We start from the raw sequence: 24408 nt of genomic DNA, 5'->3' as shown, positions 1-24408 counted from the left end.
GGGCGAGTCGAGGCCGCGCCTGCCAGAACAAAAAGGACACCCCCGACCGAGGCGACGTGGACAGCGGTGGCGGCAGAAATCGAGCGACTGCGACACGCCCGGCTTCCCGCTCGGCCTGACTCAGCAGGTCAAAGACACGAAGTCACATGATGCTGTACCAAAGTACCTTCACCACTGAGCAGTACCTTACCTACCACCACCTCTTCATCTGGGTACGTAGTACTCTCACCACCATTCCTTGAATATCTGCATCCTTACTACTCAATACCCTCAACATAATGTTTGCTGTCCATCAAACTCCAACCTTCTCTTCCAGGCCTCGTCTTCGTCTGTGATTGGGTCACTAACCGAATACCCCTAAAAGCCCGTGTTGCTGCCCAAGCCTAATTGTGAACCGAGCATTAGACATCTTAAGTGGTATCCGTACGGATGTTCCATTTCCAAGTACCGGTATACAGTCTAAGTCTCATATACAAGATGCCCTCAATCATGCCTTACATGCAAACACCCGAGCGCACCTCCGTCACCGCTAGACAATGCTTTGTTTTAAATCCATCAACTCCCCGAGGAATGCTTACGTATGTGGCCATGTCTCATCTACAAGAGCCTCTAACCCAACCATCTACTTTCCCACATGTTGAGGGTCCTCTTCACTCCACTCCGGGACAACTCATTGAAAAGTGAATTCAACCGCACGCTGGCTCGTCACCCGTCGCCGAGTATCCATGCGCCCCGCCATCCAAAATCACCGCTTCGTTGTCCCCAAAGTCGTCCTGAACCCTCCTCCACTGCGTCTTTCTGTCCTTGCGGCCCTCCAGCTGCGCTCCCTTTCCCTTGGCATCCCACACCGGTTTGATCAGTCCTCCGAGTAGAGGGTTCTGACTGAAGGCTCCACCGCCGCCAACACCACCCTGTCCACCACCCTGCCGTTGACTGGTGAGGCTGTAATTTTCGTCTTCAACTTCATCCATAACAATGTCCTCTCCGTCCGGCGTCGTCGGCCGCTCCACAGCCGCCATCTTCCTGACTACCTTGCCGCCCACCACGTCAATGCTAACCACCTGCCGGCGCTTCTCATACTCGGGCTTCGCGTTCCACTCAATCTCGCGTAGAATCTTTTGCTGCCTCTTGAGCTCCCTGGCCCGCTCCTCGGGCGTCGACCAGATATTGCCTCCGCTGCCGGCCATGGCCCCGCTGACATCAAAGTCTGCCGCCTCGTCTCTGACCGTCGTTCGCCGCGCATTCTGCGCTTGAAAGTTCAATAGCTTGTCCCGGTGCTCCTTTGCCTTGGCCTCCGCCTCGGACATCTTGTTCTGGCTGAACGGCGCCGGCTTCTTGCTGACCTCGGCCCGCTTGTGAGCGTCTCTATCCGCAGCCATGCGCTCCTTTCCTCGCTCCGCCTTGAGCTCCCTAATCATTCCTTGTACGTCCTCCGACGACAGCAGAGGTGTACCGCAGAATGTGCACGGCCCGAGGCCCTCCTTGACGCAGATGACCTTGCCACACGACTGGCAGTTGGGTGCCGCCGTCTGCAGCGGGTGTCGTGTGGCTACACAATTGCACCTCCTAGCTTTCGGGTCGTCGCCCATTGTCGGGTTCGTCGTCAGCTCTAGGGTCCTGATGGCCGCATCCAGATCGTTGAGGGCCGTGGATGCACCCGCCATTGGCGTACCGCCGGCAATCGATATCTTTGTAGGTTTCGTCGTAGGCTTGGGGGTAGAGGATCGTGATACGGGGTTCGACTTGGGCTTCGCCTTGACGTCGGATATCAGGTAGCCTCCTGCCGTTCTTTGCTGCTGCGGAGGAGGGGTCGCGCTCTTTAGTGGTTGCTTAGAACCCGACGACGGGGCCCCAAGTTGCGGAAAGGCGGTGCTGATGCTGCTGCTGCTGGTGCTGCTGCTCTCCACCGCCGGGGCTGGCTTCCTCCCTCCATACCACTCATCCTCCTGCGACTTCTTATTGTAGCTGGCCCCCGGGGGAGGCGCAGCGTCGATTTGTCTCGCGGCCGGGGTGTGTATGTTTGCCTTCTTCTTCTTGGGGCCTCGTGACGTCTTTGGAGCAGGCTCCGGGGCACTTGAGCTGGTCGAACTGGATTGCGGCGCTGGGGCTGGGGTCTTCTTCTCTTGTCGTCGTGAGTTGAAGGAGGATATGAACTCGACGGCCTGCGGTGAGTCGCCTAGCAAGTCGTTGAAGTGGTTTGCGGCTTCGGATTTCGACAGCGTGTTTGCGTAGTCGAGCATCTGCTTTAGCTCGTCCTCAGGGAGGGGCAGCAGGCGGGAGAGCTGCGCCAGAGACATGTTGGGAGTTCGATGTCTCCTTTTTTTTTGGAGTGTGTCTTTGGCGAGAGAGGATCGGTTTCCTGAATCGTAGTGGGAGTTGTTCGGACGAGGGAAGGGATGTAGTTGTTAGGCTTTCGCAGCAGTTGAGATTTGAGAATGATGATGAAATTGAGCAAAGTGGCGGGGTCTTTCTTTAGCTGATGTTCCTGGAAGCCAGCGCCACAGCTCCCCCGCGACGGTCAAAATTATAGTGGGGGCAGCGCTGTGACCGGCCGGCAACCCCCGCTGCGTCGCCGAAGAGTCACTCGGTGTGCTGGGAGCTCCTTCATCTGACTTTATGGAGAGGTGGAAGAGTTTGGATATTGGTTTTATTTCATCTTATACTGCGATCATTGTAGATTGATATTTCACTCAACGATTCCAATGCCACGAAATTCGAAACTTATCACCGTAGTGGAAAAGAAAAAGGTACCTTTTCATTTTATTTCATCGAGGCTTACTGCGTTGTATTTATAATGGAAAGCATTCAGTTTTGCGTGGATGAATGAAGCCTTGGGTGATGACCAAGTCTAATTTCAGACTCGAACATACTGGCAAAGACACAATGAGATAATCTCATCAGGCTGTCGTTGTTCTGCCAGTCTGATTACAATTGAATTCCGACACAGCTTGGCTCGGTTGAAAAACCTTCAGTTCAGCCCAAACAAGATCTCATACCGACCAGGCCATCTATTCTAACTGTCAGGAAGGGAATTTCTTGGTTGTCGATTGTCGTCACAAAACCTTTCATCGTAGGTTACAGCAGTTGAAAATACAATATCATCGGATGTCACAGACCGGGAGGTGCCAGTCGGAGCCGGGTGGAAGCCGGCTACAAGGCGCGGGCCGTACGGAGTACAGCAAGACTGGCGGGTCATGAGGTCATGAGTCGGCGCCGATTGCGGTGTTTTCAGAGTTTCTCAGCGCCTTGTCGCCGCCGCAGAATTGGAAGCCAACATGCGCACCAGTGAGATGGCGTGTTCTGGCTTCCCCGACTGTACGCAGTATGCGTAGGGAGTGTACGGAGTACCACCTGGGTATGCTTCATGGGTAAGGGCCAGGGAAGACATGCATATGTCGAGTAAGGCTGTCTGAGAAGATGTCACATGAAGCAAGCCGGTTCTCATCGACAGTGTAACATGTTCTCCGACGGATGGTAGGGGATCCCAGGGATACAGGACCGAGGGTGAGGCCATTCTGCGTAGATCCCGTCCACCCATTGCGTCTGTCTATTGCTTGACTTCCATAGGTTGTATACAGGTACACAATGGTGGTGGTTGAGAAGCAGTACACTTCAGCAGGCTTTACCGTAACCTCGGGTCGAGGGAAGCATTGGTGCGGGATACATCATCTATCATATACAACACCGCGACAGATGGGTTACAGTAGTCGAAGTGCTAGGTAGATAAGCATGTGCCATAATCAGACCGTCCGTCCATCCGAGGGTGTCTAACGGGTGCGGCAGAGTCGACTGCATCACTCGTTCCGGGGTTGAGTGGCAGTAGTGGAGGGTCGGGGACCAAGCTCGGCGATGGGAAGCTGAGATGGAAGAGAGGGAAGAAAAGGAAGGGAAACAAGATGCTACCTTACAGAATGTACAGTACCGCAGAGATGTGTGGAGTACGTATCCTCTCCGGCGTTTCCCCGTAGTCTTCCGGGTGGCCGTGGCGCTAGACCCGGATTGGAATTGGCGTGGGGTTTCTTTCCTGCTGTTTTTTTTTTTTTTTTTTTTTTTTTTGCTGGCGGTCGCATCGTGATCGATCACTCACACCTTGTAGTCTCAGGAAAACAAGTCCCGGTCACCTCAGTCAGCAGCACTGGAGTGTAGTAATAATAACCACCGCTAACCTGGAAGGTACTTTAGAGAGAGACAAGAGCGAGCCCGAGAAATGGAACCTGAGGTGTGCTGACAGTGACCAGGTGGAAAGGAAGGCCGGGAATGACGGGGGGGAAAACAGTGGACAGTGGGCCCCTTGCTGAGGCCTTCACCCACTCGCAAGGCCGCATCCTGCCATTCCCGGGCCCCCGTCAATCCACTGTCTGTGGCTCCCGTGTGGTGCGTGTGCTCTGTTGAGTGTCCTGTTGTCCCTCCGCCTCCGCTGCTGCGCTGTTGCTGAGGTGTGTGAGGTGTGTGTGCCAACCAACTTATTTCGCGCGCCTCATAAATTTTTAAACCTCTGCTCTTTTTTTCTTTCCTCATCCATCTCAACTGTGTACCATCTACCTACTACACATCTCCCCCCCCCCCCTCCTCGTCGCAATCATGTCTTTCGTCCAGCGCCGCATGTTCTCCGCCTCGGCGAGAAGCGTAAGTTATTCTTCAATCCGCAATTCCTTCTTGTCTGCCCACCAAAGCAGAGCTCTCTCCTCTCCTCTCCATAGCTCCGAAAAGCCGACCTCGGGGCAAGGCACTGAAGGGAGAGACGGCTCTGAAGCTGCGTGATGCTCCAATGTCAACAAAGACAAATGGCATCATCACCGCAATCGCATCCACACATATCAACAACCAAAAGACTCTTCAGCTGACACCATGTCCTCTCCTGTAGCTCTCCAAGGTCACCGTCCTCGGTGCCGCCGGTGGTATTGGCCAGCCCCTCTCCCTGCTCATGAAGCTCAACCCCAGAGTCACTGAGCTCGCTCTCTACGATATCCGTGGAGGCCCTGGTAAGCTCATCATCTCCATCTCCATCTCCCTCCCCTCCGTCTTGCGGAACAGCCAATTGACCCGTCACCCAGGTGTCGCCGCCGACATCTCCCATGTCAACACAAAGTCCGTCGTCAAGGGCTACGACCCCACCGCCACCGGCCTCGCCAGCGCCCTCAAGGGCGCCGAGGTGGTCCTCATCCCCGCCGGCGTCCCCCGCAAGCCCGGCATGACCCGCGACGACCTCTTCAACACAAACGCCTCCATCGTCCGCGACCTCGCCAAGGCCTGCGCCGAGTCCTGCCCCGACGCAAACATCCTCGTCATCTCCAACCCCGTCAACTCCACCGTCCCCATCGTCTCCGAGGTCTTCAAGGCCCGCGGCGTCTACAACCCCAAGCGCCTCTTCGGCGTCACCACCCTCGACGTCGTCCGCGCCTCCCGCTTCGTCTCCGAGATCAAGTCCACCGACCCCAAGGACGAGAACATCACCGTCGTCGGCGGCCACTCGGGCGTCACCATCGTCCCCCTCTTCTCCCAGTCCAACCACCCCGACCTCTCCTCCAACGCCGAGCTCGTCAACCGCGTCCAGTTCGGCGGTGACGAGGTCGTCAAGGCCAAGGACGGCGCTGGCTCCGCCACCCTCTCCATGGCCTTCGCCGGTGCCCGCATGGCCGAGTCCCTCCTCCGCGCCTCCCAGGGCGAGAAGGGTATCGTCGAGCCCACCTTTGTCGACTCCCCCCTCTACAAGGACCAGGGCATCGACTTCTTCTCCTCAAAGGTCGAGCTCGGCCCCAACGGTGTCGAGAAGATCCTTCCCCTCGGCAAGGTTGACGCCGCCGAGGAGAAGCTCCTCGAGGCCTGCTTCGCCGACCTCAAGAAGAACATTGCCAAGGGTGTTGCCTTTGTCGCCTCCAACCCCCCCAAATAAGTGCAACACGTTTTCGTTGTCACTTTGATGTAAAACTAAGGGGACGTGTTGTAGTAGATGGAAACCTACACAAACAGGTCGAGCAGAGTTGAAAAACAAAAATAAAATCACATCCACACTATTTTTTCCTTCCCCCAGTCTCAAATTGGGCTGGGAAAGAAGAAAAGAAGAAGGATGACGGGTAGACGCAGAAGCGCACACTAAAAGTCGTGCTTTACCTACTCGTGGCATCGACTTTGGGTCTGCCTATGTACCATAAAATTTCGAACACGCTTGACTTCAAACTATGTTCATTTGAACGCTGTGATGTGATGTGCTTTGAGTTTGTACCAATTGATTCTAATGTAAAGAAGTGCATATATGACAGCCTCAGCCATTGCTATCCATCACTGTAGAAAAACTTCTGACAGAGGCTTGCCTGACCTCTAGAGTGCTCTTGTGAAGCAGAAATCTTGCAACGGTCTTGTATACCTGAAAGTGTAGTACAGGACTTGTACTTTGAAAATTGCACTGAAACAAAATCTCACAGGCCGCATACTGGAACAGTATTGTATGCACATATCGTTCATGCTCATTTTCTATCATACATCTCTCCACACGCATTTTGTTGTTGCGTCTCTAACTCGTTTTTGGTTACACAATTAGTCTAAACCGAATATATCCATCTACTGCCTCTGTCGGCCCTGTCTCCACGCCTCGAGCTGCTGGCGGCGCTCCTCCACCTTGCGCTCAAATTCGGCCACCTTCTCCTGCGCCTTCTTCTCTTCCTCCTCATCCTTGATCTTCTGCTCCGCCGCCTTGCGGACGCGCTCACGCTCCAGCTGCTCGGGTCTGCGAGCAGCAATGTCGCGGGGGCGGAAGTCAGAAAAGAGGTTCTTGAGAACAACCTCAATGACCCAGCAGGCAGCATAGTCGACAACCATAATGCCCGTCATCGTCATCTTGAACTCATCGCTAAAGGGCACCAGCTTCATCTGCTCATTGATCTCGGGGATGAACTCCATGGAGCAGGAGAAGGCCAGCGCAGAAACACCGACAATGCCGTAGAACATGCCCTTGTTCTCGCGAAGACCCTCACGGAAAGGACGTCCCTGGTAGTTGATGGCGAACGTGCTAATCTGCTGGATGAGCTGAAGCAGGTAAACGGCACTGTTAAGGAGACTGGGCGCAAACTCGGCCTCGAGATCGACATCACCGGAGCGGCTGTTGCACTGTTAGTGTTTGCTCCGCGGGCGTAGTAGTATGCATTAAAAACTTACGGCTCAAGTCTGTCACAGAATCGGGCAATGTAGATGAGGGTAACAACGTGGACGGCGAATTGTCCAAGAATGGAACCAATAATGTAGAAGTTGAAGATGTTGGGTTGGGGTCGCTCCTTGGAAAGACCCTCAACAACGCGAGCGCGAGAGATGGACAAGAAGCAGACGCTCATCAGGATACCGCTGATCGTGTACTGTCCGTCGCCGAACTTGATACCCTCGAGGTACAACACACTCAAACTGTAAGCGCTGATGAGGCAGTTGAGAGCGAGAATCTTGTACGTCTGAATGGTCGCGACGAGTGTGCAACGGCCCTGGCGAATAATATTGGGAACGGCAATGACGTTGCGCAGCTTGCTGGTGAAAGGAGCGGCGACGGAGGCATCACCAAGTTTCAGCGTAGGAGGCTCATCATCGCCCATCTCGGTCTCCATCAGGCTGGATGTCATCTTGTCGGCAAAGCTAGCAGCGTTGGCGGCAGCCTTGGCCTGACGAGCAGCGTTAGGGTCGTTGTTGTTGAGAAGCTGCTTAGCACCAGGGGAAGTGACGGTCTCGATGGCGCTGACGCCGTTGGCCTTGAGCCATTCCTCGGGGGTGATGTTCTTCTTCTGGGCCTCACGCTCGACAGCCTTGGTGAAGTGGGGGTTGCTAGTGCCAGGAGGGTACAGGTGGGCGATCATGACGGGAACAGGGGGTGCGGGCTGGTTGAATCTCTTCATGAGGTCGACCTGCTTCTGGTAAATCTCCTTCATCTTGGTGTTGCGGGAGTGCTCGGCGATGCGAGTCAGGTCGTCCATAGTACCATTGAGAAGAGCGATACCAATGTGGGCCTGCTTGAGGGCGCCGACATCGTTGGTACCGTCACCAGCCATCAATGTGTAGTAACCCATGTCTCGGAGGCCGACGAGAATGTCCTCCTTCTGCTTGGGCGACACACGCGCGTAAACCCAGGCGTGACGGAGAATCTGGCGCCAGCCGACTTGGTCCTTGAATTTGGCCAGAGCGTAACCGGTAACACAAAGATCGTTATTCTCAAGGATCTTGGGGTCAAGAGGCTTAGAGGGATCGGCAGGGATGATGGTCTTCTCGTCAACACTGCGCCAGACCAGCTTGTCGCCGCCCTCATTGTCCTCGGGCGCGTCAAGAATCAGGACCTCACGGTCGACAATCTCAACGTCGCGGGCAACGTAGACAGCAGTGAGAGGGTTGTCACCGGTAATCATGACGACACGGTGGCTGCTCTCGTTGAGCATCTGGACAGCTTGCTTCGCGTCATCCTTGAGAGGGCAGGAAAGAACCAGGAAACCGGCAAACGTGAGTCCAGACTCGACGTTATCGCGCTTGAGGTCATTGATCTTGCTGCTTCCGAGTTCGTTATCAACAGTAAGCTGCTTGTAGGCGAGTGCCAGAACACGGGAACCGCGGCGGGTAAAGTACTTGTAGGTCTCTTCGTAGTCGGCAGGGATAATGGTGAGTCTCTTCATGATGGTCTCGGGAGCGCCCTTGACAGCGACAAAGGTGCCGCGGATCCTGTTGCCAGCCTTGTCAGCACCGTTGACAGTGGCAACGGTACTCTGTCTCTTGAGAGCGGAGGAGAATTGGAAACGGCGCTTGATCTGAACCGTTCCGCTGACACCAGTTGTAGCAGCCGTGGTGGGCTTGCTGGCAAGGGTGTCGTTTCTACCAAGAGTCCAGCCGAGAGAAGTCAAAGTGGCCTTCTCCATTGGGTCGCCAACGACTTCGCCCTCGTCAAGCTTGACAAGCGCATGGGCTGTGGCGAGAACCAAAGTGGTATCCAAGCGGATCTCGTTGACGGGAGTCATAGTTGAGTGCGCACCGTCAGCCTCGCGAGGGGTGCTAGTGCCCTCCTGACCGAGTCCCAGGCCAGCAATACCCTCAACAACCAAGTCCTCGCCAGTGAGGGTACCAGTCTTATCGAAGCAGGCGATATCAATGCGGCCGGCGTAAGGAATACGGAAGGGCTCGGTGCAGAAGATGGCAAGCTTAGCCAGAGCTGCCAAACTGGTGTTCACGGCAAGACTGAGTTCCATGGGCAGTTCGGGAGGAACGACGCTAGTGACGATCAAGACGCAGTCAAGCAGAAGCTTGGAGCGCTTGCGGTCCTTCTTGACACCCTCGTCCCAGACGTACCAGGAAGCGGCGATCGCAAAAATGAGGAGGAACAAGATGAAAAGCAGAGCCTCGACATTGTTGGCAGAAACACGCTCCGTGGAGTAGATCATGGTGCGGACAAGGCTGCCCTGGGACGTCTCAAAGCCGGTCTTTTGGACGATAGCCATGGCGCCATTGTCAGGAGGAGGCGGGACACCAGATGCCAGCTTGGGCTTCTCTTCGTCGGGGTTGCCGTGGGTGATCTGCAAAACCTTGGTGCCACCCCACAAGAAAGCGTTCTTGTCGAGGCCTTCGGGCTCGATGGGGGCGTCGCTGGGGCGAAGCTGTACGGAATCCTTCAGAAGAGGAGTGCTCTCACCAGAAAGCATAGCCTCGTTGACAATGGCGGTTCCTTCAACAAGCAACATGTCGCAGGCGACACCACTATCTTCCTTGGTGCGTCCAACGGAGACAAGATCACCTGGCAGAAGCTTGTCGCTCAGGACTTCAGTCCACTTGCCCAGGCGATATACGTAGACATCGTAAGGCTTGATGCTCATGCCACGGAACTCGTTGAGAGTACGCTGGCGCTGCCAGACGACGGTGCTCTCGAATGCGACAAGCATAAAGAGGGTGAAGAGCGAATAGTACCAGTACTCGTCGAGCATCCACAGGCCAACACAGAAGACCTGGAAGACGAAGAAGGGTGCGACAGCGTGCTCCTTGAAGAGCTCGGTAAAGGTAGGAACAGGGATGTCGAAGGCGTTGGCGCCATAGTGCTCTTCGATTCTCTTCAGCTCGGCGTCGGTCGTGATGCCCTTGGACTGCTGGTAGCGTCCGATCTTGGGCTTGGGTTCGGCATCGATATCGTAGGCGAGGGTTCGGAAAGACTTGTCCTCGGGGAAGTAGATGAAGCGGCGCTTCTGGAACAAGAAGGTGGTGTTGATCTTGCCGCCAACCTGTACGAGTGAAAGTTCAAAGGTCAGTCAGGCTGCGGAAAGCAGAAGAGTAGAAGGATGGTTCGCTTATTCGTAGCTGGCTTACCTTGTCGCGAATGATTTTGCAGATTTCGGCAGAGCCGGCGTTGGCGACAGGAATGATCTTGACGAGCTCGGCCTCGTCAATTGACTTGGCGCGGGTGGCAGTAAAGGTAGCTTGGAGGTTAACACTCCAGTGAGTGCTCAGCCAGGCGAGGGACTGAAGAGTGACGATGGAGCCGATCCACACAAATGTCCATTCCTCGGATGCGATGTGCTTTTCGTAGAGCTCGGCGGTAAGGTAGTAGCGTAAGAAGATGGGCCAGATGATGGCAAAGGGCCAGACGTAGGCGTGGAAGTAGGTCGGTAAAGGCTTCCACAGCTCGGCCACCTTGATCTGGGGGTTGTCCACGAGGGGCGCCATGGTGGGCGATCGCGCGCGATATCGTGGATCAAGCGACAGAACGGCGGACGAAATGAAAAAGGGCGGGCTGTTTGTCAGATGATGCTACACCCCTTGTTGCATCAACAGTCTTTCTCCTGGTTGATGCAGATGGGGCACAACAAAGAGATGTTGCGATGTGAAGGTGTAGTCAGGTAAGGTAGGTAGCAAAGGAAAGGACGAGGTGACCCGTGGCAGAATCAGGGCTGGTGGTGGTGGTGCTGCTGCTGCTGCTGCTGCTTCCTTACTGTGGGGTCTCGCGTCGTTGGCGGCGGAGAAGTGAGCGGCGGAAAGCAGAATCCAGCCGAAGGCGACGGATGTCCAAGCCAGATGGTGGTTATCTGTCACTTTTTTTCTCGCGATGGCGAATCGGGAAGCTGGGCACCTGGGGAGACCACTCACAGCCCTCAGAGCTGATGGAACAGGGGGCTCTTTTGGCCCTTTTGGCCTGATGTGGCCACTCATTCTTCGCTTTCAGTCGCCCGTCGGGTACGTAGAGTACCTAAGGTACGTGGACCCTGCTACCTGAGGTGGTTCCCTTCTTAACTTTTCTTACCTAAGCTATCCGTGCAGTCCCCAGGCCCCTTAACCTTAGATATCCGCCATGATGGGGGTTTTTATGTGGTATTCAACGAGGTTGATCCGTGCCGTCCCTCCTTTCCCCCGCCGCTCAACTCCGCCGAGGAGCCCCGCCGATGGAGGATCCCGATACACGTGTACTCCGTTGCTTCCCGTCTAATACAGCTTACAATACTTCATGCGACGAACCAATTGTAAGTGGCAAGTTTTTATATTTGGTACGAGGCTGACCCTCAAAGTAGGTAAAAATAAAAATGTAAAAAAAGGTAAGGAAATGGTTATGTCGTGGTATATCATCCGCGGAAATCGTCGTCTTGGTGTCCATGTTGCGCCAAAAACATCCCTTCTCCCTTCTATGCAATCAACATCCAATATCTTCAAGACAATGATCCTTTCTAACCGCAAAATTCTCCGTCATATCTCATTTTTCACTATTCAGAAATTCCAGCAATGACACTTCGTCTGTTGGCTCGTCCAGAAGGCCAATCCTCGTAAGTGGCTTGCTGAGATGGCTTTGGTGGCTTAATGTAGTCCGAGATTCTCTTCGACACGCTCCCCTGGTGTCGAAGTCCCCTTTTCCCGTCTGCTCCAACACTAGCGCTGTGTGAGAGACTCGGCTTGCGTGGCGCCTCGCCATAAAAGCTTGACGAGATCAAGTTGCGCTCGTCGTCAGCCGCGGCAAACGACATCATGCTTGCACGCTTGCCAGCCCCCGTCGAGTACTGCGCGCTGCTCCTCTTGTTGTTGCGTTGCGCAGCAGGAGCAGGAGCATCGGCTTGTCGAGTCGCACTCCAAGGGTTGTCGCTGTACCCGTAATGTCCGGAACGGCGGGCGAGGTTTCGCCACATTTGGGCGTGATATTCGCGTTCGGCAACCTCTGCCTCTGCCACGAAACGTTCATAGTCCGTAAGTTCGCGGCTACCGGTCTCTTGCGATGGAGTCTCTTGTCGTGATTGCGGACGAGTGTGAGACGAGGTGGGCCGTGGCGGTGCTGATGGCGGCGCCTGCTGCTGCTCTGGCTGGCTTGGCGGGTCAAACGGCGCTTCCATCTCGACTGGAGAAATTGACTTTGGTGGCGTGAGGTCTCTGGCGTAAGGGTCGGATACAAGATTGAAGCTGTGTCGTTTGGATGACAATGGACGAGAGTGAGGTCTCGCGGGAGCCTTGCCGTTCGCCAACGACGTATTTGAAGCATTTTGCAACACGTTGTGCTGCTGCTGCCAAGGGTCGACCGCGACCGGTTCCCTAGTGGTTACCACTTCAATTTCACTGCTCCTAACAATCTCGAGACGCCGGTGCAGTTCTTGGGGAGGCGGCGCCTCATACTTGGACAGCGACATGTCCCGTGACCTGCGCTTCTCGGCAGTCTCTGCGGATGGCGTCCGTTGCCTCTGGAGAGGCTGCTCCGGCTCATTCACCCTGGAGGCGGCGGCCGTTATTGTGGCCAGTGCTTGAGCGCCGTTGTCCGGGTCGCTACCAAATGAAAAGCTATGGCGATTGTGGCGCGACGTATTTGTGTAAGTCGTACGCGAAAAGTCAGCCGCGGCGTGTTTAGGAACGTAGGCCGTCCGCGGCGCCGATGCTGTTGCCGGTGTCTCGCTGTTGGTCACGTTGTCCTCTCCAAAATCATTGGCGCCGGATCTCGACCAGAATCTCTTTCCGAAACTGGGTTTGGATCGCGACTTGAGCTGCGTCGGCGCATCAGAACTCGAGGTCTGCATGATTGACTGCTGTTGGGGAGGCGACTTGGACTTGTGTGGATTGACCGCGCCTGCAGTCTGGGTCGCATTCGTAAGTGCTTGCTGTGGTAGTGTGACTGGACGTAGGAATCGTGGCACTGAGGACTTCAAAGAGCCTCTTCGCGCATCCAAGACAGTCTCACTTTCGGCAGGTGTTGGGTGCGACGGGTTCAACATGAGCGGGTTCATGAGCAGAGGCCGTGTCTGCGTCTCGCGCTGCTCCGTGGTCCTCTGCTGGTCGAATCCCGGGGACGAACTTGTGTTATCGCTGCTGGCGGAGATCGACGTCTTCTTATTTTGAGCGTCCTTGTCCTTGGAAGCCAATCGTCGTCGCATAAGGCGGTTCAGCAACCCTGTCTCATCTGCCGAAGGTGCAGCAGTTAATGACGACGAGGTACTAGTACCAAGACTTTGCGCCGCTGCCGGGACTGAACCCGTGGCAGTCGCGGGTCGGCTTGTCGCTGGCGGCAGCTGCAGCTGCGAGTTTTCGTCGAGCCCTGGCAGCGGTGCAACAAGACGACCGTTGTCAGTGTAACCCTGAGTCTGAATGTGGGCGACAGGGGGGGCTGGCGATGCCCGAAGCGTGTTCTGGGGATTGTGGAGTTGGAGACGATGGCGCATCGGGGGTTGCATCGGCATGGGTCTTTGTGTTTGCTGCTGCTGTCGGGATGGCGGCGGTGTCGGATCTACTTGTGTCTGCTGATGCTGATGTCGCACCGGCACGGCTTTCTTGTCAACTTGCCGGGTGGTGATATGTCGACCAAGAAAACGATTGAGCTTGCTCTTGACCCCTGTGACAGACTGGTTTGGAAGGGGGCTTGCGTGAGAGGAATGATCCTCCTCGTCCACTGAGTGCTGCTGCACCGCCTGGCAAGCGGGGTGGGAATAAGAAGGTGATGCTCCGAAAGAAGAGCTTGTCGGTGCTATCATAGACGTTGGCCTCCGTTTTGGTCGAGACGCAGAAGTAGGAGCGGCATCCGTCTTTTTGATGAGTTTGGACAACCGGCGGGATTTGCTTGCTGATGTGTCTGCTTGCTCCGAATTTTGCTCCCTGTCTTGCCTCTCGCCCTGTATTGTCTCTGATTGATCTTCCAGAGTCACAGATATGGCTGCATCTGGCCGCCAGCTCCACCGATTCTTGGTCAAACGGCGCGATGAGACACTGGTAGCACCGCCACCCTGCAGGTTTTGGTCGTTTGGGACGTCGACCTCGCACGAAATGGGCTTGTCGGGAGAGCGTGCTAATGGCTGAGAGCTGCTCACCGCGTCCCCTCGGATTGAACTTCTTCGTGGCCCCGCCGACCATGACCATCGATTAGGATTGACCATTTTATAGTAATGCGGCTGGCCGCCGTGGGCTCCGTTCGTCTGGACCTTGTAAATCAGTGTCAGACCGCCAGCTCGACTGAGGCATCCAATCCCATCCAGAGGTGGACCACCCAAAAGCGTATCAGCTCAACGCAAGGAGCAATATTCCCAGAATTGGTGTGGTGTATGGCCGATCCAAGAATGCGTCTGGCCGGAGCAGCAGTTGTGGCCCAATCGGCAAAGCCAGAACAAAATGCTCGAAAAGCGAAACAACGAATCAGAAAAACGATGAGGAGTGTCAGCAATAACCTGGCAAGCCGAGATGGATCGATTGAGATGTAGAAACCAAAAGTGGACAGCTGTGTTCCCAAGGCGGAACAGAGTAGAGATATGACTGAGGACGAGGGCCTCTAAGTCCAGAAATAGCGAGGCTCTGGAAGAACCCTGAGGCGTTCGTGCGGGCGAGCCTATGACTTTGAAGTGGCGGGCACCTCTTCCAACTCGACAAGTACTCTTCAAGTACCCATCCTGTCCACCATGTAAGTCATTCGTGTCTCCGTGGTCTTCCGCATGTTCCGTAGCCCCAGATTTTGGTATGCACCGAAGCATCCCCCCTGCAGGCAGAGCAACTCTGTCGATACTTCAGAATGCAAAACAAACCAGAATACGGCGCTTGTTAACTGAACGACAAAGGGAAAACAAGCCCCGTGTTGCTTAAGCTTTGACATGATGTTTGAAGCGGCAGTAGAACGAAAATCCGATCAGCCAGACGGGTCTCCTGAAGCGTCCAGGCGGGGGAGTTTTGGTGCCATGTGTGGCAGAGAAGAAGGAGGCTAAGGCAGGTAAGACGCTCCCACAAGTGGTTCGAGGAGCCAAAGCGCCATCCAGCGCAGGCAGAGATTGAGAGCTTGCGGTCCCAGCCCAGCGTCAAAGAGTCCGCTAGCGTCTTCAGGAGAGTGTCAAGAAGCGCAGCGGCTCTATATGCGGAGACTTGTGATTCTTCAAGCGGACAATGCCTGCCGAGAAGCGCGAAAAGTCATTTGCCAATACGTCATGGAGATGCTCATAAGAATTGCAGCTCGCACGGATGTATGGTAAATTTGGAAGGTGATTCGCAAAGTTAGGTGAACCGAAATCGCGCAGAAGGCGTGTTCTCATGAACAACATCGAGGGTTGCCCAAACTGTGGTGATATTGACTAATATTTTCCAGGGACCAAACACCAGCTGATGGCAGGGAATCGCCGGATTCGGGGATGATCGACCACTTCAACGACCGTATTGTTTTGTTGTCCATTGGTGTTGTCTAAAGTGAGACAGTAGGCAGCGTTGACCTGGCTAACCCGGCGTGCCTGGTGAGTTGTGTCGATCGCTCGATCGAATTCTGGAGGGGAAGCGGCAATTGCGACTTTTCGATATGCCTACATCTATGGCCTTTGCCGCGTGCGAAGGCCAACACGCGGCAAGACGCAAATGTGTATGCATTTGGATTGATCCTTCTTTGTCGACGGGGGCGCGGGGGCGTCAAGCATTGGCTAAGGTATCCCAGACCGTTAGGAACGGGATAGCAGAGACAATTTCTTTATGCCATGAAGCTTGCTTGTCTCGCGTTACACCGGAGGTTGTCATCCGCGATCTCGATGACGAGAGATGCAAACCCCATGTATGGTTGGCTGACGACTCGGTTGAAACTTTCCCATCAACCCGTACTTGTCGAAGACACCATCAACAAGTCCACTTAGACGGTAGGGCGTGGAAAGGCATGGCCACACGGTGCCTATCCTCGTGGTTATGAAAGGACATGCGACAGGTGAGACTCGTGGCGTCCCAACGAGGCATTCCACTGGGGGCGTGTTCTTTGCAGGTATTCGTATGCTTTGTATGCAGATATCCGTATAGCGGAATGCCCATCTACCCTGAACGGAGCTCTCCAGAAGAGACGATTGCGATGTGCCGGATGGGGAATAGAGCTCAGAAAGGAGCTTGTCCGGCTAAGCTCGAAAATGCCCAGATTAGGGTAGCAAAAGAGACACTACCTCCCATGCTTTGTGATGTCTACATTGTCAACTGATAGGATTTGGAGAAATGGTCGCACTGGGAATAGTCTGTATGGATGACTGAGGTAAGCTGCGACAGAGCCCGGAGTCAGGGCCGAGGAGAAGAGGGAGGCTGGCGGAGGCGATACATTGAGGTCAAATGAAGTTGAAATTTGGTTAAAGTAAACTGGAACGGAACAAGGTTGACTGCGAGTTGGCCCGTGAGGTCAAGGGTTTGTGCAGTTTGTGCAGTGCAACGACAGGCAGGGATCGCCATCAAGATCCAAGATCGTCCCTTCCTTCCTTGCTCAGATGGAGCAGCCAAGGTGAGCAAGTGCAGGTGCAGGTGAGATCTACCTTAGACCACCTCACCTCAGAAAAGGAAGGAAGAGCTCGGTGAAGAAACCGAACGCTTTAACGCCACGCAAAGTACCCCAGCAGCCACCAACGACCTACCTTAGGCAGTTCGCAGTTCCTGCTCGAGGGAATGGAAAGGAACCTGGATGGCAATTTCGGCACATGTAGCAGGTACATACCCACACAAGAGTTTGCCTAGGTACATACCTTAGACAGAAGGCGGGAAGGTAGGGACGCTGCCTTAGGTAAGCGCCAATTTCCCCAGTATATTCCCCCGTCTGTGTTGGAGAAGGTGGAAGCCACCTGTGGAGGACGGGGCGCAAGTCCGGTGCTTCTAGCGGGATCCACCACCACCACCACTCCGCCCTCTCCTCCTGCTCCGGGAGCGAATGACGTCTCGGCTTCTTACCAAGCTTTCACGGTCAACGACTCCTCACCCACCACACCTCCTTACCAATCATCAACAAAACCATCTCGACTTTGCTTCACCACCAACCACTCGACACCCTCTCACACACCCTCTGGATCTTCCAGCTTCCCAAAAAGCGCCACCGCTTTTACCTCGCCCCGCTGCTTCTTCGCCAAACATTTTCCTTTTGTCCCGTGTCTCATGTGTCCCAGCAAGCTCCAACTTCAATCCTTCTAGGTACCATCATCTAATGGGCTAGGATGCTATAGCCTGGAACTCTTCTACTGCTGGCTCAAGGGACGATTGTCCGGAAACGCATAGCTCGAACCATGGCAGCCACCTGCAGAACTGCTTGACGAACCACCACGTGTATCTGATGTGGTACAACAACGTCTCCAGCTAGCACATTCAGCAGTTTTCCCGGCAACTAACTTCCAGTCAACAACATATGGCTACTTTCCGTTCCAGTCTCGACAGGTGGAGCACGAAGTAAGCTTGGAGAAACTCGTCTAGTAGTCTGCCACGCCTGGCCCGACGAGCTGGAGACTCTTTCGGGCTACTTGGGCATCCTATTCGCGCCCTCGAGATACTTCGTCGTGTGCTGTTTTTTTCCGCTCTCGCTTTTCAGCAAATCATGGTCTGGGAACCTAAATGCTGTGGCAGAAACTTGCCCTGGATGGCGTGATAACTCATGGCCACTTCGATTCAGTATGCAAGGCTCGGCACTTGGAGCGGGCAGACCGACTGGATGCACATCCAGACCAAAGGTTCAAGGAGACTTTACTCGCCCTTCGTAAAGGTTGCGAACCCGAAGATTGAAGGTTCTGGACCCTTTACGCGCTTCCACGCGCAGCATCAAGCCGCTAAGGTGGGCTTTCGCCTCTCGAAACATTCTTCTGATGGCTCATCATGAGGCTGCAGATGCGGAGCTGAAATCTGCCAGAACGTGCGCCGGCCGAGACTACTGCACTCTCGGCCCACGATTCGTCTCACCGACTTGAAGAACCCCCAGGCTTCCATGCCAACCTTCAGCCGCACCGCGATCTCGCGGATGTTGCTCTTGTCTCGGAGAATACACATCGTACATGAGTTCCAGAGCTCGCATCCCTCGTGACCCCCCGCTTGCTATCCGGGCGTCGTCAGAGCTCTTACTTAAGTCTTAGGGCAGCTCGTCGGGGTCTACTCCGTCTGCCCGCGATGGCTCATTTCCTGTTGTTACTGCTTTGCGATCCAACTTGTGCGGGATGTAACGGACCATCTGGCGCTCGCTCACGACGTGCCTGATCCCTGGACTTTGACGGACCAGGGATCCATGGATCTAGGGCTCGCCATCGCAGTGATACCGACTGTTTGGTTCTTACACGCGTGTGATACGGTCGTCTGGGAGTGGCAACAAGATTGGCGCCCATTGCCTTGCAGACTATTGACTGCTAAGTGGTTCCAGACAGCCTAAAACTCATGTTAGCGCGCCATTGTTCAACAAGTTGGAGTTGGCAGCCAGTTGTGCTATCTCTGACAAGAGAGTGACAACCGAGTGACATACAATGTTCAACAACACGTACCTAGTATGGAGCTCAGAAGCTCACTCCACGTGGACCTGCGACACTGGCACCAAGCTCTGGAAGAAACACTTTCTTGTTCTCAGCGATGATCAAGGGCCCAGACAAAAGAAACACAAAGCCTGACTCGCCCACTAGGCTTGGATGTTTTTTTGCGCTTGGGCATGTGCAGCAGCCTAGCTTGGGACTAGCCTTCTCGAACAACGGCACGCCAGATCGCACGCAAAGCCTATTCGCAATGCAGACGGTGGATGCTCTGCGGCAGGGCCCTGGGGCGTAGCGTCAAGACCCTCGGCCTAGAGCCTTAGGAGATCATCTGTCATGGGTTGTGAAAGATACGGTCGCGGACGAGTCAAGAATGTGTGTCAAGAATCACGAACCATTAATGTTGGTTGCACCTGGATCTAGAGTGCGGTATACGGAATACAGTCGACCGCGGGGGTATAATTCAGCGCTTCCTCTATCCATAAACTACTATATGCAATTCTCTCTCCATATCGGAGAGTGTTTACTGCAGTGACCCAGACAATTATCCTTGCTTGAGTTCCTGCAACGCCATAGCGGCGTCTGCATCCTTGGTGGACTTTCTTTCGAGCTTGTTGGGCTTGAAACCATGACTTTGAGGAGGGGTCCAGTCTGGGGCCTGGATTAGTCGTAACAAGAGGGGATCCGACAGAAAGAAAGGGTTCGCTATGCGTGAGTCGACCCGACTCTGCGTATTGGATGAGATAGCTGACAGGGGACCCGCTGGGGAGCTAAGAGGCTCCAATGGCTGAGGCTTCGATGGCGTGGCGGCGGGCGCCTTCGTCGTTTGAAGTGGTGGCAACCTGAGTGAGTCCATGGATGGACGCTGAATGTCGGAGAGAATCTTGGGCGACACAATGACCGGCCTCTCTTTAGCGTGTGGTGCCTTGATCTTTCGTGGAATCGGTCGTGGGAGTGTTTTGGCAACAACTGGCCGCGGCATGCCAGGCACGAAAATTTCCTCGCCATCAATTGTCTTTCGCTTCCGCATCCGAGGGTTGAGTTTGACAGCGGCAAAGATGGAGCTTTCCGCTGCGTCTGGCATGGCCACTTGCGCACCGGCACCCTCGTTTCGAGCCGAATCTGTCTGGCCAGTCTCCTGCTCGGCCTGTGCCATCATTGGTCTTAGCTGGAGGCTCTTCTCTGTTTGGTCTGGAAGAACAGGAGCCGGCCGTGACAGAGCAGCCGGTGCTGACTTTCTCGATCTCCTCGTCTTTGACTTTTCAACACGGAGGGCCGTAGGGGATGTTGATGTCGTCGGAGTTATGCTGCCAACAATCCGGCGAAGTTCAACCATCACCTTCCATGTCACCCAAGCAGCGCTCGTCCTGTCATCGCGGACTGCCATTGGCCTCTGGGGAACAGACTTGAGAGGAGCATCGACCTCCAGCGGCGTCGTGAGAGGCTCGGTCTTGACTACCTTGTCCAGCTTCGGAGCTTTGCAAGGCTTCTCTGGCTTCGTTGTCGTCACTGGTTGAGAGTCGAGCGGCAATCCTGTCCGCAAACCTGGGGCTGAATCTGTAGATAGTTTCGTGGATAGCTTTGCTGACGGTTTCACAACCTCCGTTTTGGGCTTCTCCTCCGTCGAGCTCTGGCGTTTCTTCGTCTTTTCACTGCTCTCCTTCTTCTTCTTAGGTAACTTTGTGCCGGGTGGCAGCCAGAGCAAGGGTACTCTCTCCTTCAGGTTGGCAACCCACGCGTCGCAATCCCACTGTACCCAGTAGTCGATAATATCCCCCCATGAACTTTCTGGGGGTTTCGTGAAGTTGACAAAGACGACTTTGCCGCCCCTGCTGTGGATGGTTTTGGCGAACTCCCTGACCAGTATCTTCAGGCCATGAACTTTCAGTGATGTACCGAGAATGAGGAGCAGGTCCGGGGACAATCCTAGGTCGTGGGTGACGATGGGTGAAATGAGGTGGGCATTCGGGTGCTCCTCGCCGTAAAGCACAATATCTGGTCTGAGCTTGCCCACACCCAACGCTCTCTTGCCCCTCTCCTGTCGTGCAGCCGTTGCTCCAGCGCAATACGGGCACTCAGGCTGTCGCCCAGAGAGCGTCTCGTGTGATCTGTCGGCTTCATCCCAGTCGCAAATCTTCCCACAGAGAAAACACCGGAGAGACTCCAGTGACCCGTGCAAGAAGACACATTCCACACCATTCGACTTCTTGTCAGCGTGCTGCTGAATTTGCGGCTCGGCTGACGGAGTCGCTTCGGCCGACTCCGCGACACCGCCACCATCAGGCGCTTTTGGTTCCTCCAAATCTTTGGTATCACTCGTTTCTGGTGTTGCGGAGACAGACTCTCCTGCGGAACCTCCCGTTGCCGCCGTAGCCAAGACTGCCCCGACAGATTTCCTCGAGAAGCGACCTCGATGCCCCGGTCCGTCCTGGAGAGAGGTGGAAAGCCCAACTTTCTCCTCGATCTGATCAATGTTCTGCGTGTAGCATCGGACCAATTTCCCACGATTGCGTAAATGGCCGATAAAATGATGAGATTCCGTGGGCACGACGTCCTTCACCTTCTCCCGGAGTGTCGTAGCGAACGTATAAAATACCGATGTCCTCAAGGGATCCGCCCATATGGAGGCATCAAATAGATCTCTGCCTTTGATGTTGGGCAAAGTCGACTTGCTAGGCTGTGAGGACGGTGGCGTTTCGTCGGTTTCCGAAGATGCCGCGCTGCTAGCCGCACTTGATGTCTGCCTACTAATTGACGATGAAGGCTCTTCGAAGGGATCGAATAAGACTGGCGGAGGCGACGACAATGGCGAGGAACTGAAACCCATTGGCTGCTGTCGTAGAGTCGATCGTGTGAAGCGGCTTGCGTCTCTTAAAAAACTAGGCGTTTGCGGAAATGCACTAGGTGGCGATGACAGAGGCGAGGAGCTGAAGAAGAACCTTGAGGTTTTCGGCGTAACGTGAACCGTATTCCTCTCCTCCAAGTGCTCGCCATTCTTGGACAACGTAGCCCTAGGCAGAGTCGGAATTGAAGTCGAGCTGACGGCTTCAATGCTCCCCGAACCTTGCACAGAGGCAATGGTCGAAGTCAGCAAAGACCTCTTGCGCATCTCAGCAGAGCTCGCCTGATAAGCGTTGGCTCGCTGGGCACACGGGCTTGCAGACCTTCCCCTCCTCCGAAGATAACTGCGGACAGCTCCGTCACTGGGTGTTTGGTTGTGGGCTTCCACGAAGCCTGGGTTCCTGCTGGTGTCCAGGTCTTTCCGAGTGCTCTCATCTGGGGGCGAAGACTGAGCTCTTGCGCTCTCCCTTGAAGATCTGCTCGGGTTTGGTCCGCCAACCGAAATGGGTGCGTCGTCGGTACTGGTACTCCGAGCATCGACTGTTGATTCCCTCGACCTCGCCCTAGTGATGGGCCCAGTAGACCTCGCCGTATTTGAGTCGGGACCCTGCAAAGCGGATGCATGGTTTCCCTGAGTTTGTGAGTTTTGCGAGTCATCACTTAGACAAATGCCGGAATCCTCGAATGAAAGTTTCCTCCGTTTCGTAGGCGGTTCCCGTTCCTCGCGACTGGCATCAGCTGATCCAAAACTCCTCGGTTCGACAACGTCCACACGATTCGCGGCATCGAACTGGGCTTGGATCAGGGAGTAAAGCCCATTTTCGCTTCGGAAGTCCTAAGTGTCATTTATTAGCATGGGTTGGGGAGCACTTCCGGCGTTGGCTCTTACAGGAATGCCCGAATTTGTACTGATGCCTGCGCCAGTAATGACCACAACCTTTCGTGCCTTGAATAGAGAGTCGGCAATCCCTTGCAGAAGAATATCCTCTGTCGGGGTGACCTGGGTGGTAGGCATACTGAAGGGCGTCCTAGAGTCGGCACATTGGACTGTCCGGAGTGGAGTTCCGACAATTAGACACTGCTATTATGATGCTGATGGCCTAGGCGCGTCTGACAACAATGCGACACGAACGCCAGACTTTGTAAACCTATGTTCGGCGCGAGAGATAGAACGGCTTCGTTTTCGGATTTCGGCTGTAAAATTCGCTTGCTGTGAAGTCCAGATGTATTGCGCCTCAGACGTATGGTGGCGTCTGGACCTCCAAGCCCTTGGTCAAGTCGACTCAACTGGGCCGGGCAGAGCTGGCAGTCGATTGGACTTCTCAAAACTTTGTCGGGAGAGACACAAACGCTATGTCTTCTCCGGATTCCGTAATGCAACCGTGGCGGACAGCTGCGCAGTCTTCTTGGGATCGTAGTCTCCGGCGACGCGGTGGTGGAAGGGGTTGGTAGCGGTACAGACGCGGTGGGCCGGAGGTGCCAGACCAGGGTTCGCGGTACCGTGACCTGCTGGATGAGTCTCGATGTCGGCGGCTTAGGTCGGAGAACGGAGCTGCTGTGTTCACGGCAGCCTCCGAATGTCCAATTGACAGAATCGTGTCAAGTCGCGAAATCGAGAAAAACGTGAGTTCGAGGTTGTGGCGAGGCGACTGTCGAGGCCCAAGCTTGACATGAACAGACGCGTCTCAGAAGGTGCTCCGGAAAACCAAAGCTCGAAAGCTTAACAGTCGAGCTATAGATGCTGTCGAATGCTCGCGTTTTTGAGCGGAAGGCGAACGGAACTTGTTGCAGTCTGAAGAAATCGCCGGGTGGTCAGTAGGAAGGTGCAATTGAGGAGATTGACCACACGAATGCGTGTTCAAGATTCCCTGGTGAAGTCAGATGTTGTTTATGAACCGCGACCGCCCCGAAGAATAAGACCCCAGCGAGCAAAGACGCCAACAGCTTAGCGTTAGCGGCCCAGATCGCTAACCTCGCCTTAGTGAGATCACCGAGATCCACCAGGTACTAAGGTAAGGTAGGTGATAAAGATAAGGATAGCATTATCGATAAGAGTCTCCATCGGATAAGGAACCTGAGCACTTGGGAATTGTGCACTTCCAGGTTCCCTCAACCCATACACCCAATGACACTCTCTTTTCAGGTGTTACTCTTTAAGTCTCAGTTCCCTTTCTAATATCTGTTAGAATCATCATATAAGCCTGAGAGGAACGGAAGATGGAGACGCTGGGGACAAGAGGGGGAAAGCAGGACAGCCGACCGCGACAACCCAAAACTCAAGAGGACGTACACAAAGCAATGCTGAATCCCATGTCAAATTTGTCATCAATACCATCATTCTTAATTCTCCATCTCAAAGCCGAATCAGAGGAATGGCAACGCCTCTGCTCAACGACGCTTGGTTTAACGGCTGAACGTGATCGATGTCGACATGAGTCCATGCCCTTGCCCATGCGCCGGAGTGTCAGCAGATTTGGCACCTGTCTACTGTCACTGCCGGAAACCTTGTTAACTCTCAGTCCTCTGCTACCACTCAACTCTGGTGGTGCTGTCATGAGGCTCGACAGACACTTTGATCCAGGGCAAAGGCAATTTTAAAAAGATGACAGAGTTTACGGAGCCAGGCCTCCCGACGAATTTGCACTAATGGTCATCCATCCATGGCGGACCGTCCATCACAACCGATCTGCCGCCTCTGTGTGACATGAAAGGCATGATCCTGAGCTCCAATCTCTTCTAGAAGTGAATGCTTGACTGATGTGGGGAAATGGCATCTCACCGGCAGTGTGCTCAACCCGTTGGAATGAGCGTCATGTGAAAACATGAGACGAAGCCGGCGGCAGCATGGTACTCGTTCTATGAGCCATAAGCAAGGCAGACAGTCACTTGCGCAAGGATCCCGCTCTCATCTCAT

At 54.6% G+C, this 24408-nt stretch overlaps 5 protein-coding genes across 5 annotated transcripts; 1 reads left to right on the top strand and 4 right to left on the bottom strand.

Annotated features, from left to right (window-relative positions):
• Positions 1-686: 686 nt before the first annotated feature.
• N0V96_002927 (uncharacterized protein) lies at positions 687-2297 on the bottom strand (the record flags this gene model as incomplete). Its single annotated transcript, XM_065756674.1, has 1 exon — positions 687-2297. The coding sequence occupies one exon, from the start codon at positions 2295-2297 to the stop codon at positions 687-689; it is 1611 nt and encodes a 536-aa protein (XP_065614441.1).
• A 2284-nt stretch (positions 2298-4581) lies between these two features.
• Positions 4582-5893, top strand: MDH1 (Malate dehydrogenase, cytoplasmic; the record flags this gene model as incomplete). The annotated part of the gene is made up of 3 exons (XM_065756673.1): positions 4582-4626; positions 4865-4982; positions 5055-5893. The coding sequence occupies 3 exons, from the start codon at positions 4582-4584 to the stop codon at positions 5891-5893; spliced, it is 1002 nt and encodes a 333-aa protein (XP_065614440.1).
• Positions 5894-6558: 665 nt separating this feature from the next.
• Positions 6559-10665, bottom strand: SPF1 (putative cation-transporting ATPase 1; the record flags this gene model as incomplete). The annotated part of the gene is made up of 3 exons (XM_053189926.2): positions 6559-7096; positions 7153-10223; positions 10309-10665. The coding sequence occupies 3 exons, from the start codon at positions 10663-10665 to the stop codon at positions 6559-6561; spliced, it is 3966 nt and encodes a 1321-aa protein (XP_053052849.1).
• Positions 10666-11693: 1028 nt separating this feature from the next.
• Positions 11694-13640, bottom strand: N0V96_002924 (uncharacterized protein; the record flags this gene model as incomplete). Its single annotated transcript, XM_065756672.1, has 1 exon — positions 11694-13640. One exon carries the CDS (start codon positions 13638-13640, stop codon positions 11694-11696), a length of 1947 nt encoding a protein of 648 aa, XP_065614439.1.
• A 5557-nt stretch (positions 13641-19197) lies between these two features.
• HST3 (NAD-dependent deacetylase hst3) lies at positions 19198-22509 on the bottom strand (the record flags this gene model as incomplete). Its single annotated transcript, XM_053189928.1, has 2 exons — positions 19198-22329; positions 22384-22509. The coding sequence occupies 2 exons, from the start codon at positions 22507-22509 to the stop codon at positions 19198-19200; spliced, it is 3258 nt and encodes a 1085-aa protein (XP_053052851.1).
• Between the last annotated feature and the right edge of the window lie 1899 nt (positions 22510-24408).

The sequence above is a fragment of the Colletotrichum fioriniae genome (genome assembly GCF_027942845.1).
Source record: "Colletotrichum fioriniae strain IMI 355084 chromosome Unknown scaffold_3, whole genome shotgun sequence".
NCBI lineage: Eukaryota > Fungi > Ascomycota > Sordariomycetes > Glomerellales > Glomerellaceae > Colletotrichum > Colletotrichum fioriniae.
Note: the sequence above shows the minus strand (reverse complement) of the source record. Positions and strands in the feature narration are given on the sequence as shown.